The following is a 16833-nucleotide window of genomic DNA, read 5'->3' as shown; positions in this document are numbered from 1 at the left end:
GTCCTCTGATACCTGTGAATTGTAGCTGTGTATGTCATGATGAATATCATTAGGCTTCTAGATAGGTGTCTCTAATAAAGTGGCCATTCAGTGTATATAGTAATAAGGAGGAAATAATAACTAGGGCAGTCAGTTTGCATAGACATAAATAGACTGATGACTGTTGGCCAATGCTGCTGGGTTAGTAACTGTTATGATGTCAATATACCTGAGATCACACCTTGTCCTGACCTAAGGTTTCTACAACTGCTTGTGACACAGCCGTCTCCTGGTACATACAGATGCCATAAAAATAGACTCTTACTTCCTCAGAATCAGAAGGAAGCCGCCTGCAGAGAGGAGAACTTCACAAGTCTGTCTGGGGCATTATGTGAGTACTAACTATTCTGAACTGTACAACATATAGCAGGTGGAATATTAGATGGTGTGGATTACAGTATAATTCATGGTATTGTCTTACTAAGTCTTATATGTCTGACCTAAGAGATTTTACTCACTTGGAATCCTTAGAAGTCATTTTAGTGTTATCTACCGTTTAACAATCTGTATATCAATCTATGCATCTATCTATCTATCTATCTATCACCTATCTATCATCAATCTATCTATATCAATCATCAATCTATCTATATCAATCATCTATCTATATATATTATCTATCTATCTATCTATTTATATCTATCTATCTATCCATTTATCTATCCATTTATCTATCTATCTATTTATCTATCCATTTATCTATCTATCATTTATCTATCTATCCATTTATCTATCTACGTATCATCTATCTCCTATCTATCTATCTATCTATCTATCTATCTATCTATCTACCCAACTTTATGGAATCTGATAGATACTGACTTTAAAAAAAAGTTCCAGATAACTGGACAGTAAAAAACATAAAATTTTATCATCCATCATGGCAACTTTCTCACTGTGGGACTGACAACATCTGTGAATTAGTCGCCTGCTTCCCCTAGTAATAATGGAAGTGGAAGCGGTCGCACATTATAGGGTAGTGGACATGAAACTGGACTGAACCCTGCAAAAACAGAGAACTTCCACCAGTATGATCCTTGTTTTTTGCAGTATGAAGACTTTCACAGTTGGTCATCTCTTCTCAATCTTTTTATTTGAGAATCCAGAGTATATTACAGTTCTGTGCTGGTACGAAATCTGCCCTAGTTCTTCTTCTCTTCTGTTTTACGCTATTCTGTTGAAACCCTCACTCCTGAGTCCTGTGTGTATTTGATGATGAAACTTGTGCTGCACTTTTACAATCTTTTTCATCACACAAGGGAAATGTGTGGTATAACGCATCCCCTGTACTGAAGTGACAGCTGGTATATTTAGTGTAGGTCGCTTCCTGTTGTTCTGTGTCGTTGCATAATTCACCTTTTAGTGCTTTACCAATCCCATAGAGCTGGAGCCCTCCATAAACTACAACTTCAGCGAAGCCTTTACAATGCAGCACCATAGACGATTTATTGTAGATTAACCTCATGTAGAAGCCTTTGGGGTGTTGTGGAGTCGTGGAGGACTTGTACCGGTGGCCCTGCAGAAGAAGATTCAGAGATTTGGCTGGATTATAGATTATGCACTGAGAACGGGTACATTAGTGTCCATCCAGTACTTGTATATGTCATCTTCATATGTGTCATTACTCTAATATGGCTAAGGACTCTCATTTCTAAAAAAAAAATTAATTTAACATCAAATCAGCAGTGAAATCTATCACTTTTTGTAATCTGTGTTTAGCTATAGCTATATGGATGAAGGGGTAGCCATCACTACCAGGCCCAGGATCCTCAGGGGGCCCAAAGGTCTATCTGCAACATATGAGGACTCCAGTTTATAGATAACATGTGATACAGTCCTATGAAAAAGTTTGGGCACCCCTATTAATCTTAATCATTTTTAGTTCTAAATATTTTGGTATTTGCAACAGCCATTTCAGTTTGATATATCTAATAACTGATGGACACAGTAATATTTCAGGATTGAAATGAGGTTTATTGTACTAACAGAAAATGCGCAATATGCATTAAACCAAAATTTGACCGGTGCAAAAGTATGGGCACCTCAACAGAAAAGTGACATTAATATTTAGTAGATCCTCCTTTTGCAAAGATAACAGCCTCTAGTCGCTTCCTGTAGCTTTTAATCAGTTCCTGGATCCTGGATAAAGGTATTTTGGACAAACAATTCAAGTTCAGTTAAGTTAGATGGTCGCCGAGCATGGACAGCCCGCTTCAAATCATCCCACAGATGTTCAATGATATTCAGGTCTGGGGACTGGGATGGCCATTCCAGAACATTGTAATTGTTCCTCTGCATGAATGCCTGAGGATTTGGAGCGGTGTTTTGGATCATTGTCTTGCTGAAATATCCATCCCCGGCGTAACTTCAACTTCGTCACTGATTCTTGAACATTATTCTCAAGAATCTGCTGATACTGAGTGGAATCCATGCGACTCTCAACTTTAACAACATTCCTGATGCCGGCATTGGCCACACAGCCCCAAAGCATGATGGAACCTCCACCAAATTTTACAGTGGGTAGCATGTGTTTTTCTTGGAATGCTGTTTCTTTTTGGACGCCATGCATAACGCCTTTTTTTATAACCAAACAACTCAATTTTTGTTTCCAAAATGAAGCTGCCTTGTCCAAATGTGCTTTTTCATACCTCAGGCAACTCTATTTGTGGCGTACGTGCAGAAACGGCTTCTTTCTCATCACTCTCCCATACAGCTTCTATTTGTGCAAAGTGCGCTGTATTGTTACCGATGCACAGTGACACCATCTACAGCAAGATGATGCTGCAGCTCTTTGGAGGTGGTCTGTGGATTGTCCTTGACTGTTCTCACCATTCTTCTTCTCTGCCTTTCTGATATTTTTCTTGGCCTGCCACTTCTGGGCTTAACAAGAACTGTCCCTGTGGTCTTCCATTTCCTTACTATGTTCCTCACAGTGGAAACTGACAGGTTAAATCTCTGAGACAACGTTTTGTATCCTTCCCCTGAACAACTATGCTGAACAATCTTTGTTTTCAGATCATTTGAGAGCGGGCTGTCCATGTTCGGCGACCATCAAACTTAACTGAACTTGAATTGTTTTGTAGAAAGAAATGTTCCAAAATACCTTTATCCAGGATCCAGGAACTGATTAAAAGCTACAGGAAGCGACTAGAGGCTGTTATCTGTGCAAAAGGAGGATGTACTAAATATTAATGTCACTTTTCTGTTGAGGTGCCCATATTTTTGCACCGGTCAAATTTTGGTTTAATGCATATTGCGCATTTTCTGTTAGTACAATAAACCTCATTTCAATCCTGAAATATTACTGTGTCCATCAGTTATTAGATATATCAAACTGAAATGGCTGTTGCAAACACCAAAATATTTAGAACTAAAAATGATTAAGATTAATAGGGGTGCCCAAACTTTTTCATAGGACTGTAAGTGGGGGCCCCATTATATATTTTGCAATGGGGCCCAGGACTAGATGTTTGGTGACCACTAACTTCTGGACCAATGGAGAGATAAAACTCTATTGGGTCTGTCTGGCACAATTTTTTTTGCATGTGAAGGATCTGGCACTGCTAAGATTTTAGAATTTTTTTGTTCCTACAAAAAAAACAGAACTGATAGTAAAAGTGTGAAATTAGTCTTAATATAGCTCGATTGCAAATAAGTACCGAAGTGTCCTAATGCATTCTTGTGTAACACTGAGGGGTTGTATAGTCAGTGGGCTGAAAATACCGTATAGGGATCGCTCCTCCCGTCCTGTTTAACCCTTTATGGGTGCATTCATGATATATTTGCAGCTCTGTAAAGTAATTGCCTTCTAATTCTTCCTTGTATTATTATAGGAAGTGTAACTAGACACTTAAGAAGATGTTTCTCTATGTGCTGGTTGGCGGTGCTCTCCTTTACCTGTGGTGGAAAATAAGGGACGGTCTGAAAATTGACAACATTGGGGATAAATATGTCCTGATCACCGGGTGTGACTCTGGATTTGGAAACTTGGCCGCCCGAACATTTGCCAAGAAGGGATTTAGAGTTCTGGCAACTTGTTTTACTGAATGTGGAGAAGCTGCTTTAAAGCAGGAAACATCACGGCGGGTGAAGACGATACGTTTAGATGTGACTGATGGCGACAGTGTCAAGAGAGTTGCAGAATGGGTTAAAGATGAAGTTGGAGAAAAAGGTACATTTACTATTTGGTAAAATTTCCATGAAGGCAGTCAAGGGGAGAATCGAGAAGACCTGCCTGGATTGGTGGGATTCAGGTTCTTATTGGACAGCCACAAGAGAGACCATCAGATCCTATGTGATGTTCGAGGGTCTATGAGGAAGGTCTAATCCGGGCTCCATTGGCATCAGATACACCATAGATGGTGCAGACCTCTTAATAATTGGGGCACATGTGAACCCAAGACTGAAATCTACTATAGTAAGGATTTTCAATAGAGATGAGCGAACACTGTTCGGATCAGCCGTTCCGAACAGCACGCTCCCATAGAAATGAATGGAAGCAGCTGGCACGTAAACTTTGCCAGAGGCTGGTCGCTTAACCCCCCGCGTGCCGGCTACGTCCATTCATTTCTATGGGAGCGTGCTGTTCGGAACAACTGTTCCGAACAGTGTTCGCTCACCTCTAATTTTCAGGATTATAGTGCACATTGACACATCTTTAGTCACATCTCTTTGCTATGCCCTTCTCTCATTTCATGGCAGCAAACCCATAAAACGCCAGCATTAACAGTATGTTCACATTACTGTTATTGCATTCTGTTGCACCATCTGTCTTAGGATAAGGGCAACGGACTTTAACGGTAGTGGAGTAATGAACAGAGATGGAGCCCTCTCCGTTTGTGTCCGTTCCCTTTGACTATGATGTAAAGAATATGATGGACAAGTCGTGCCGTTTCCATCATGATTTTTTACATGGGGTGAATCCAGACGGACACCATCTGCATCTGTCTTTTAATGTCCGTTGCTCTCATCCTGTGATGGATAAAAGCAATGGACATTATATAATAGTAATATGGCACCCACCCTCATTCAATGGATTTTCTTCATGATTTGCTACAATGTTACAGTCTGAAATCTGAAGCATTGGCTAGATTTGACCTTGCCTTATTCACACATCCGCGTTTTTCGGTGACACCATATACACCCATTCATTTTAGTGTTTAGCCTTGTATTAGAGAATTTCTGGTCCATTTCAGTTACATTTATTCTATGTTTTAACCTTTGCAGGTCTTTGGGGACTGGTGAACAATGCAGGGATAATGGGGACTCTGGCTCCTATTGACTGGCTGACGATTGATGATATCAGAGCACCCATTGAAGTAAATCTATTAGGATTAATACACGTCACGTTGTCCGTGCTGCCCCTGATCAAGAAAGCTAAAGGGAGGATTGTAAATGTGTCTAGCGTCGGTGGGAGAGTCGCAGCGAGCGGAGGAGGATACTTCTCATCTAAATATGGGGTGGAGGGGTTTAATGATAGTCTAAGGTAAGTCATTGTAATGTAAGTGACTAAGGGCGGTGTTACACTACACATACTGGTTGTTGTGCTCCTTGTCACTTTGGCAGTGCCCATAATGCCTCCAATAACAGTGTCATGTAAAGGCCTTTAGTAGGAGCAGAAGCAGCCATTGTGGCCATACACCGATGAAGCAATGCTGAGATATAGGATATTTGCTGGCAAACACCTGTGACGCAGGCAGAGGCTGCAAATGTCATTCACAGCTACAAAGCTACAATCGAACTCCAATTAAAGGGGCTGATCACTTTCAGACCAATATGGAGAGATAAATATTATTGTTTGTATAATAAAAAGTTGCACAATTTTTCAATATATTTTCTGTATCAATTCCTCGTGGTGTTCCAGATCTCTGCTTGCTGTCATTCATTCTGATAAAAATCAGTCCATGGTCATGTGATGGACACACAAGTGCACAGCTCAATACCAGGCTGCACTTGTGGACGTGAAAGGTCCTCTTTAAGGATTGGCAGCTATCTGTAGGCAAATTTGACAAGTCTTTCCTGCCTTTCCCTGTGCACCTGCATCTTCATTTGAACGTCTTTGCAATAATTTCTTTGATTTGTAAATCTATCTCTTCATTGCTCCATTGGTGCGTGGGACAACCACATCAAGCCAAAACTTTATGGTTCAGAGATAAGCACTAAAGTGCAAAAGTGCTGACCTTAAAAAAGCATGATCTTATTTTACTTTTTGAAAACTTGAAAGTTCTTTTCTTCCAGGCGAGATATGAAGGCTTTTGGAGTTAGCGTTTCTTGTATTGCGCCGGGATTGTTTAGAACGCCATTGTCAGATCCTAAACGTGTTTTAGAACAACGAATAGGCATCTGGAGACAACTTCCTAAGACCATTCAAGAGGAATATGGAGAAAACTACGTACAGATTGGTAATTTGTTCCTTTGTTCTTTAGCATTTTCTTTATAAAGAATTCACTGGCAGATCGAACAGGGCCAAAAACCTATTAGATGAGATGAGTCTTATCTACTGTAGTATTAATCTATAGAAGACTATATATAATTGGGTGCTCTGGGCAAAACATGGGTGTCTGGAGGGCAGAGGTCACCGGACTATAATGTAATCGGCGGACAAGGGATATCACTAAGGCTTAGTTCACACGGAGGCGGTGCTGCAGATTTTGGCTCCCCGCATCACTCTCGAGTCAAAACCCGCCTGCCAGACTGTCGCAGCTTCCCGCTCCGGAGCAGGTTCAAATGAATGGGCTGATTTCGGAGGTTGCTGCCGTCTGAAGAAAGGGCAGCATGCCGCTCACGGAAAAAAAGTAGCCTGGCGGTCTATATAGACCATCATTGTGAGGGGGCGGATTACGCGCCATAATCCGCCCCCTTAGTCCCCGTGTGAACGAGCCCTAAGGATTGCTATAACTCATATTCAATACATAATACAGATCATTTACTACGAGGTTTGGGCTGAGACCACATATAGCACACGTAGCACCAAATGATACTGTCTCTCGCTTTGGTGTCACCTATACATTTATCTACATACTTATATACATCTCTTTATATAATCCTTATTTTGGTTTTCAGATGCAGCAATGAAGCAAAAATTGAACCATATCCGAAATAGTGACCTCGGTGTGGTCATATGGTGCATGGAGCATGCATTGACCAGCCAACACCCCAGGACGCGATACAGTGTGGGCACTGATGCCACTTTTCTTTGGATACCACTATCCTATATGCCAACGTTCATACAAGACTTTGTCATATTGAAAAACAAGGTCAAAATTCCCACAACAGAGTGACCCAAGTACACATTGTATACAGTAAATTATCAATATGTTAAAAAACTAAAATAATTTGTGCTGTATTATGTTATATCTAATTACTGTTCCTTCAGTACATGACCGACCATCTTTGAAGAAACTGTCATTACCACTAGGTGGCGCTTACTGTATACAGATTTCTACAGTCCACTGTTGGTTCATTTTTTACACATCTATATGTCATATTCCTCTCCTTTTCAATTCACTGCTCAAATCTATCTTCAGCAACAGCAGGCCATAGAGGTCTATGGAGAGGGAAGGGAGGAGGAGGCAGAGGAAGAGAAGTGGACTGACAGAGAAGCAGAGGCACAGAGGTCCTGCTGCAGCTAACAATAAGTATTCTATGTCACCATAAGGCACATCTATATTGCTCAATACTACTAGAAAACTACTAAAAGATTTACCTCTTAGCTGCCTTAGGACACACTTTAAGGAACCTATATTTCATTGACTATTGTAAAAGGAGTTATTCAGAGAATTGCTCTGGCCTGACTAAATGTCATGTAATTTATTAGGCCCGGTTTGCTTTGCTGTTAGATGTGTGGCTTGCAGCTAAAAGATAACATCAGTGGTAGAATATGTAGAAAAGAGGAACACGCAGGGTGTAAAATGGTTTGGTTGAATATATGAAGATTTATATAGAAAGACAAAGTGAATACCGTATATACTCGAGTATAAGCCGACCAGAATATAAGCCGAGGCCCCTAATTTTACCACAAAAAACTGGGAAAACTTATTGACTCGAGTATAAGCCGAGGGGGGAAATGCAGCAGGTACTGGAAAATTTCAAAAATTAAAATGGTCAGAGTTTTTGGGTACAGTAGTTGCTGGGGAAGGGGAGGGGGTGTTTTGGTTGTCTGTCTGCCCCTTCCCTGAGGACTGAGTTTTTCTTCCCCCACTTGGAATTCAGCCTGGCTGAATATAGGGTATCTGCAGTGCTCCTATTAACCCTTTCCTGACAGAACAGGAGCACTGCAGATCCCCTATATTCAGTAGACCGGGTACTGTCAGACACAGGGATACCTAATGTGTATGTGACGCACAGTCATTTTCTACTTTTATATGTATTCTAAGGAAAGGAGGGATTTAGAACTTTTTTTTTTTTTAAAGCTTCTATTTTTCCCCACTATTTTATGGGAGATTCTATACATTGATATTGTGGCTGGTCATAGACCCCCCCCCCACCCCCCTAAAAAAAAAAATATTATTTTTTTTTTTCTTTTTTTTGCTGACTCGAGTATAAGTTGAGGGGGGGCTTTTTCAGTACAAAAACTGTACTGAAAAATTTGGCTTATACTCAAGTATATATGGGTAATATGGGCTCAAAGACAAATCTACCCATGGATGTAATCTACATAAAATCCAGTAACATAATAATATACATATAGTTTTACTTATTGTTACCTTTTGCAAATGTTTTTATTATCTGGCCCATTTGAGAGGGACAAGATATAAATTGTATGAAGGTAATCTTACCGGTTGTTCATTCTGAGAGTTACTCTCTACTGGTCATGTGATCAGTAACACTGTCCACCTGACACAGCATCGCCATTTGTGGACATGAAGTCAGCTTCTCTTTTCATTCCTATGAGACTCACATTGAGGCCATCATAGAAATAAAGAGAGAAACTGACTATCAGTCCACACATGAGATGTTTTGTAAGTTGAAGAATCTTATTGTCGGTCACATGACACAGCTAGGGACCAGAATGGAGTAACTCACAAATACAGGCACCTGTAAAAAGATTAATTTCTCTACAATTTGTATGTTTCTTTCTAACTGAGCACAACGTTTTTCGGTCTCCCAATTGGAGGTATATAGAGAGCAATCTCACCGGAACATTAGTGGTCCAAGAAAATCCAAAGGTCACATCTTTGGGTGTTCTTATAGGATGTCTATAGTGAGTAATCGTGCCTAGATCCTGGTTGTCCGCGAATACCTGAAGTCCACGCTGCCACATAAGAGACACTGGTATAATGGCATGTGATACAGAATTTATATTGAGGCCCAGAAGCTTCAAGTGGGTGTCTACCCGAATCCCCAACTGGTCCATTGTCCATACAGGATTCTGGTGAATTACATATTCAACTTATAAAGGCTTAGCTAGAACTGTTACTTGTGTATCTGGCACCACTTTGCCACTTTGGCTAGTGGACATCTCCTGCAGGTCAAGACTGACCAGTAAATTGAGACCAGCAGGGTGTCAGAATGGCAATGTTGGGGATCAATGAGGTGAGAAATGCTTTTGTATCTTTTCAATCCATCCTATCCTCTTCTCTCCCCCTCTAAGGGAATGTTCCCACTAATAAGTGGTGAGTGTCTGCTCCCTGAGAGTCCCACCATAGGGACCACCATTGAGTGGGAATGTGTCCACTTTTCCATTCATTTCCTTAAGACAGCAGTCTCCATCATTTCCAAATAAAACAAACAGCAGGTTAATCTTATCCATAGGTTGTAATATATTTGTAGGACTGGACATCAGATTCAATATAAAAGGATATAGAATAAATAATTCCCCAGTAAAGTGCTGTTCTCCGGAAGATTCTACACATTACACAATAATGGCTGCTAACATGTGGGCTGACTCAAAAATTACAAGTCTCAAAATGCAAAACTACCTGGGGGCCACAGGTTGCAGACTGACAGTATAAAAACGGACTGCAGATTATCTCCAAAAAAAATTCTGAAAATTCTATGCAGTATTTGCCATTGTGAACACCAGAGGATGTGTTAGAATGAAGCAATATCCTATTGCTATGAGGGAACACAGTGTGCACAGCTTTAGGTTTTTGCAACATAAATGACATGCAATAGTCCTATAGTCTGCAGTAAGTAAATATACTATACAGAAATATATATATTAGACAACACAATGAGGTGCTGAGCAGGATCGGGCAGCTGGCGTTCCGTTCGGTTGCCCATTGGTCAGATGGATAATGTTCACCAATTGATGTTATAGACCACGACAATAGGCCTTTGTTTTCTGGAGATGTGAAGTAGGTTATAAAGTGTATTTTATGCTTCCAATGGGTCAATAAGAGGGCACTGATCAGGACCGTGGAGGGTCCGAACCCAATTAGTGTCTTCTTGGTAGCCATGTGAATAGTCCCTTAAATATGCAGCATGTTGACTGACTAGGACCACATTTACTCAAGCCGATTATTGGGATGGCTGATACTTGACCTGCGTAATATGGTCTTAACTTATGGTTGCTCCTGTAGTGACAAGTTTATAATAGGCCCCTTTCCGAAACATAAGTTCATCGTGATTTCCCTGTTCAATGATAACACCTTGTGACATCACAGCGATGATGTCGCAATTCTGAATGGTGGATAATCGATGAGCAATGGCAATGCAGGTTCGACCTTGTCTAGCTTCATCCAGAGCGTCCTGTACAGTCTGGAAAATAAAGAATATCAAATCAAAAAGATGACCTAGTGTTACATAATACCCAGTACCTTACTATGGGGTATTATGGTTGTTCTATGTGCATGGTCTAACTGGGCCCCAGTGCAAAATATATGTCAGGCTCCCAACTATATTGTATCTAGTATTGGTCATAAAGTAGCACAGTGCCCATCCTTCGGAATGAAAGAGGAGATTTAGGACCACCAACCTTTTCACTTTCAGTGTCTAAAGCTGATGTGGCTTCATCCAAAAGTAGAATTTTAGGATCTCGGACTATTGCCCTGGCTATTGCAATACGTTGCTTCTGTCCTCGGGAAAGCTGAGATCCTCCGATCCCAACATTTGTTTCATATTTCTGAGAAAGACAAATGGAAATTTTTGCTTGAAAGTTACACATTACTACCTTTGGATTAGTAATAGGAGACCATTATAGGTTTCCCGTAAGACAAGACCCTCATGGTAGATCCTAAGGTCAACTCTTGTTTGTAGAGGACACAAGGTAAGAATTCACTAGAATGAACTCTAACAGTCTCCCAGTCCGTCTTCTCTGCAGAGACAGACTGAACACACTATGAAAGATTATCCATTAGTGGATGGGCTTATTGTACCAAGGCCTCTATTCGAGACCCACAACATCAAAGTCATCTATGGTAGGTACATGGTAGCTATTTGAAAAAGAAAATTGTAGTAACTCACATCCGGCAGAGACATGACAAACTCATGTAGGTGCGCCTTCTTTGCAGCCTCAATCACTTCCTCCATTGAGACATCCCGAGAGTTATCTCCGTACTTGATATTGTCTAAAATGCTTCCTTCAAATAACACGGGTTCCTGGGACACTATGCCGATCTTGCTCCTCAAGAAGGATATGTTTATGTTGGAGCTCTCATGTCCATCCACGAGCTGTATGAGGAGTGTCATGGTTAGACGTGTGTACAGACACGACAAAATATAGACATCAACCTTTAAGGATCTGCTTGATACCACCATAACCATAATTACTGGTAAAGATCTATTAGAAAAGATAGGTAGCAAGTGCCTGGTTGACCAGCACCGGATGCTGAAGTGTTAGCCAGGTGCACCTATGTTAGTCGCAACGTGCTCCATTCATAGATTTTACTAAGAACTACCCACATAGAATTTCCTTGGAGTAGTGCAACATACTTTGGCACTTGCTACATCCGTGGTGTCAAATCTGCAACAAAATCGTGTCAAAAAAATTTCAGCAACATTGCGAATTTTTACTTGACCCATGTGGATATACCACGTGGATCATAATAACAGTAAACTTTTCATTGGTAAAAATTGGGGCATTGTAGTCGCAACTCTGCAATCTGCCCTAACCTAGACAGGAACACACAATTTAGAGTCAGGACAAGCTGAATTTCTCAGAATTTTTGATAATGAGGATTCCAGACAATCCTAGGAAATCCTGCCTATCTTCAAGTCTTCAGTCCCCCAAGTGGGATACTGTATATGGACTATCACACTTGACTACGCTTCTTCTAAACCTAGGACTGATGAAGGGACTTACCTAAAACGTTGCATAGTTGGATACAGTATACCTTAATCACAATGTCTTACATGGTGTGAATCTATGTGAAATTAAAGTGAACCACCTGTAGATCATTTTCGGTGTGTGGTTCCGTTTTCTTTGCTGGGAACATGCAACCATCTGTGCAGTTTTACTTGTGTGTTGGAACCATGATATTGAATGTAATCCCGACAAATTCAGGACTGTTCCCTATGGTAGTCCCTCCACTTGCTGCACTAGACCCAGCATAAGATGATCTTCTGCCCCAGTACAACAGCACATAATATATAAGATATAATGTACATACCACTTTCCCCTCATCTGGATCATAGAATCTCTCCAATAACTGGACACTTGTACTTTTTCCACAACCGCTGCTGCCCACAAATGCAAGAGTCTGACCAGACTTTACTTTCACTGAGAGACCTCGCAGCACCATGGTCACTGGACGGCTTGGGTAGGTGAATTTGCAAGCCTTAAATTCAATGTCCCCTTTGAAATTGTCCTGTGATGTATTAAAGAAGATGCGTATATGAGTGACCAAGACCTTTATAATCCAAGAGGTTTCAATATACACACCATATAGGTCACTATATTCCTAGAACAACTTTTTCATGCACTTCTAGTGGAAGAGGATTTAAAGTGTAACTAAACTTCTAGTTTTTTTCCCGTAAAGCCATAGTGCAAGTAAAGATATCAAACTTTATAATATATTTTATATAAGAAAAGTACTTGTTTCTTCACTTATTTGCTTTCCTCTGTCCCTGATCAAATCTGTACAATAGAAGTCTATGGAGAGGGGAGGGGGGAGAAGAGGAGAGACCCCAGAGTATAATAATTTTCCACAATGCATTTCACGGCAGCCATTTTAGTTCATCCGAGACAAATCCCCAATAGTTCATTTTCGTTACAAACTGAAAAATTTGGGATATTCGGTTTCGAACCTGGCTCGTGTCAAAGCAGTTTGCCCATCCCTATTCACAACACAACTGGGTTATAAGGAATTGCTATTCAGCCTTCTCTGAACATAAGTAACTCATGTTATCCTGTGCACAGCCTTGTATGTCTCTCTCTCTCCTTCTCTTCTTGCCTCTCCATAGACTTCATTGTAAACTGACACTGCTTGTGTACGGAGTATGGACTGAAATCACTCAGATTAGAAGTATAAAGTAAAGTAATAGCTAAAGACACAGATATAGTGAAATATATTGAAAACCTTGTTCCTTGTACCTGCGCTACTGATTACTTATTTTTTGCAGTACTTTGCACAATCATTTCCATACACCCTACTAGGTACTATAATACAGGAGGGTCCCCACTTTGGACCACCTGCAAAAAGCCAGTATAAAGAACCTCTAGAAGGAAGAATAGTCGGGAGGATTCAGTAGGTAGGTGGCCATGGATTCCAAGTCCTGTGCATTGAATGGCGGTATTGTGTTGGATCATCAGTATTATGTGACCACTTTGTTGGAGTATGAGATGTTTACAATGTTGAGGACATTGAATGGCAGTATCTTTTGTAGTATTACATTGATGCGGTATTATTTAGTCAGTGATTGGAGGTATTATTTGGATACTACACAGTCCAGTCCCATTAATGTGACCACCTCTCAAAATCCAGAATAACCCCCTTTGGCAGAGCGGACCGCTGCGAGACGTGCAGGAAGAGAGGGGATGTTGTGATGATGGTCACTGGGATGTTGAGCCATGCCGACTCCAGTACCGTGGCCAGCTGCGCTAGGTTACGCGGTTGGGCATCCATGGCGCGAACAACCCGATCGAGGGGGTCTTACAGATTCTCAATTGGGTTCAAGTCCAGGGAATTTGCTCGCTAAGGGAGTACGGTAAACTCATCCTGGTGCTCCTCGAACCACGCACGTACACTGCGAGCTTTATGACATGTCGCATTGTCCTGCTGGTAGATGCCATCATCCTGAGGAAAAACAATTTGCATGTAGGGGGAACATGGTCTGCAAGGATAGATGCATACTTGTGCTGATCCATCGTGCCTTCCACAATGATGAGTGCACCCAGATGGCTGATGACACGTGCCTTCTGCGATTGGTTATTTAACGTTGTCGTCAAAAGTAGGCGTGGTCACATTAATATGACTGGACTTTTTGTATGGGAACTGGGCATTATATTGCAGGGTTATTTGGCAGTGTCCTGTTATGTATTTGTGTTTGGCCCTACTTTACTCATAGCGTTGAGTCCTATTTTTTATAGAATCGTTGCAGCATCCCTAAGCCATATGTATAAAGGAAATCTTATTGTGCAAAGCAAAGGATCGGTGTCCTACGTAGACCAGGTTACATCACGCTCGCAGCAGTATATTCCAATATGTCAGGAGACGGAGTCTATGAAAACTTATGAGCCATAATAGAGTTATGAAACAATTAGGATGTCCTGACAACATGTTCTCATCTGTAGATAAGCCACTCCAGGTCTCCGGATCTCCGAGCTGATATTGCACATTTGAAGTCATTTTATACCTTTGTGACTAATTCAATTTCACAACTTTGACTGACTGGAGGATACGGAGCCTAAATGTGCACGTTTATGGACGGGACGAGTCCCACATTGGTGCTTGGGATGAGACATTACAATGTAGAAGCTGTTTAGTGACATCTGCAAGTAAAATAATGATCTCGGCACAAGATAGAGGAGGCTGGGAGGAATACACATTTCCATCAGAATCGCTGCTTGGCTTTGCGCTTTGTATGGTCACTAATATTTTATAGAGAGACGCTTCATTTTTGGAAAGATGAGGGGAGTCTTACCCATTTTTCTCCATCTGTGCTGTAGACGCTGGTCTTAGGGATGCGGTCCAGTAACTTGAAGAATTGAGCAGCGGAAATTTTTGCTTTGGCATAATCTGGAGTAAAGGATGAGGCCCTTCCCAGAGCAGTGCCACTAGTGACTATGGCAGATATGATTCTGAAGAAGAAAGGTCAATCAAGGTAATAAGATTCTTCAAGTAGTATAGCACGTAGTTACATAATAGATGAGGTTGGATAAAGACATTAGTCCATCAAGTCCAACCTATAACCCTACAATCCCTACAGTGTTGATCCAGGGGAAGGCAAAAAACATACAGCGGGGCAGATTTACTCATAGTGTCTGCGTTTTAGACTGTGCATCTTTGGACGAGACAGTCTTAACAGCACCAGATTTATCGAGCGTCTGCTCCCGTTTGATATATCTGGAGTATTCTCAGACTATCTGCTTTTAATTGGCTTAAAAGTGGTTGCTGCATTTGTGATGCACAGAATCGCAGTTTAGGCTGTGCCCCTTTCCTGCCAGCTCCTCCCAATAGTCCATTCCACTTTTTCACTCTAGTGTCACTTGATAAATATGGCGCCCACTCTCCTGCACCTTTATTAAGGGGAATCTATCAGGGCAATTTAGAACACTAAGGGGGCGTTTACACTTGTGCACGTGTCTGCCCAACAGGTCTCCGTCCTATTTCCCAGGGAAACGGGATAGCGGACAGTTTTAAAACCCGGCAGTCATTTTTTATTTGCAGGCACAGATGGCTTTATAACAGGGTGATTTGGGTCATTAAACCCCCAATCCATATGGACCTGTGGGTGCTTTAGTGTCCCAAATTGACCTGGCAGGTTCCCTCTGGCTATGGATAAATGGGACAGTCCACTGTGGGATATTGGCATGCTGCAGGTTTCAAACCCTCAGCGCAAAAGCAATTGTACTGCAGGTATTTTCTGCATTGCATGGTTAAGATTTAATCCCATCCACTTTGCTAATACTATAACTCACAATGGGTTAGCCAATGGCAGAATTGCCTGTGGCTTACCACTGTGGTCATGCAATGTATGACAAAGGAGTTATTTGTGGTTAGAAGTGGACCCCTAGTGATCAGACATGGTTTGTGGTTAGTTTCGGTCCACAGGTCTCACCGAAATCTATAAGATAGGCTTATCGCCACCCTGGTCCTCCACAGCCAGACGTGCTCCTTATGAACCACTTATCTATGTGCTAAGGCTAGAGCGACATGGTGACTTTGGCCATGACAGCACCTTGATTCTTTATGCACCTGAGAGTCACAGCCACACCGACACATTGTGACCTCCTTCACTTACACTGGTTGCAATTTTGCAAGGGGACATGGAAATCTTTGGAAGTCACCATGAAGCCCTAACCTAAAAGAGTATCCAAAATCACAGTCAACTCATTCTAGCACCTTGTATAATTGATCTATTGATCCTATATAGAAGATCATAATAAAAAACAATGTGCAATACCTGAAAACCACAGAATAGTGGATCCCATCAGTGTTCACTAAAAAGCCTCCGAATCTGAATGAGGCTGCATAGGCCATAAAAATAACACATTGGGCGAAACCAAAACAGGCGCCATACACATGAGCCTTCTTTACTGCCGCCTTGTACGGCATCTCCAGCTCCTTCTCATAGACTTGTACAAACATAGTTTCCTTTCCCAATCCTGCAACTGTGCGGATATTACCAATGGCTTCACTAGAGACCTGGGGAAGACAAAAAATCAGTCTTTTTAATAAACTTAGTGACTCA

At 41.3% G+C, this 16833-nt stretch overlaps 2 protein-coding genes across 2 annotated transcripts in view; one reads left to right on the top strand and one right to left on the bottom strand.

Annotated features, from left to right (window-relative positions):
- Window positions 1-319: 319 nt before the first annotated feature.
- Window positions 320-7319, top strand: LOC142217312 (dehydrogenase/reductase SDR family member 9-like). The gene is made up of 5 exons (XM_075285510.1): window positions 320-370; window positions 3873-4210; window positions 5266-5524; window positions 6277-6440; window positions 7102-7319. The coding sequence occupies exons 2-5, from the start codon at window positions 3898-3900 to the stop codon at window positions 7317-7319; spliced, it is 954 nt and encodes a 317-aa protein (XP_075141611.1). The 5' UTR covers window positions 320-370; window positions 3873-3897.
- Window positions 7320-9815: 2496 nt separating this feature from the next.
- LOC142216417 (bile salt export pump-like) overlaps window positions 9816-16833 on the bottom strand; it is a 42552-nt gene continuing 35534 nt past the window's right edge. The window contains exons 23-28 of the mRNA XM_075284223.1: window positions 16546-16787; window positions 15064-15220; window positions 12591-12788; window positions 11446-11652; window positions 10958-11104; window positions 9816-10740 (exon numbers count right to left, since the gene is read on the bottom strand). Of these exons, the coding sequence (XP_075140324.1) occupies window positions 10540-10740; window positions 10958-11104; window positions 11446-11652; window positions 12591-12788; window positions 15064-15220; window positions 16546-16787 (1152 nt within the window). The 3' untranslated portion in view covers window positions 9816-10539. The remainder of the gene's footprint in view (window positions 10741-10957; window positions 11105-11445; window positions 11653-12590; window positions 12789-15063; window positions 15221-16545; window positions 16788-16833) is intronic.

This window comes from Leptodactylus fuscus, chromosome 8, assembly GCF_031893055.1.
Source record: "Leptodactylus fuscus isolate aLepFus1 chromosome 8, aLepFus1.hap2, whole genome shotgun sequence".
Classification (NCBI taxonomy): domain Eukaryota; kingdom Metazoa; phylum Chordata; class Amphibia; order Anura; family Leptodactylidae; genus Leptodactylus; species Leptodactylus fuscus.
This window is presented reverse-complemented; position numbering and strand designations above follow the sequence as displayed.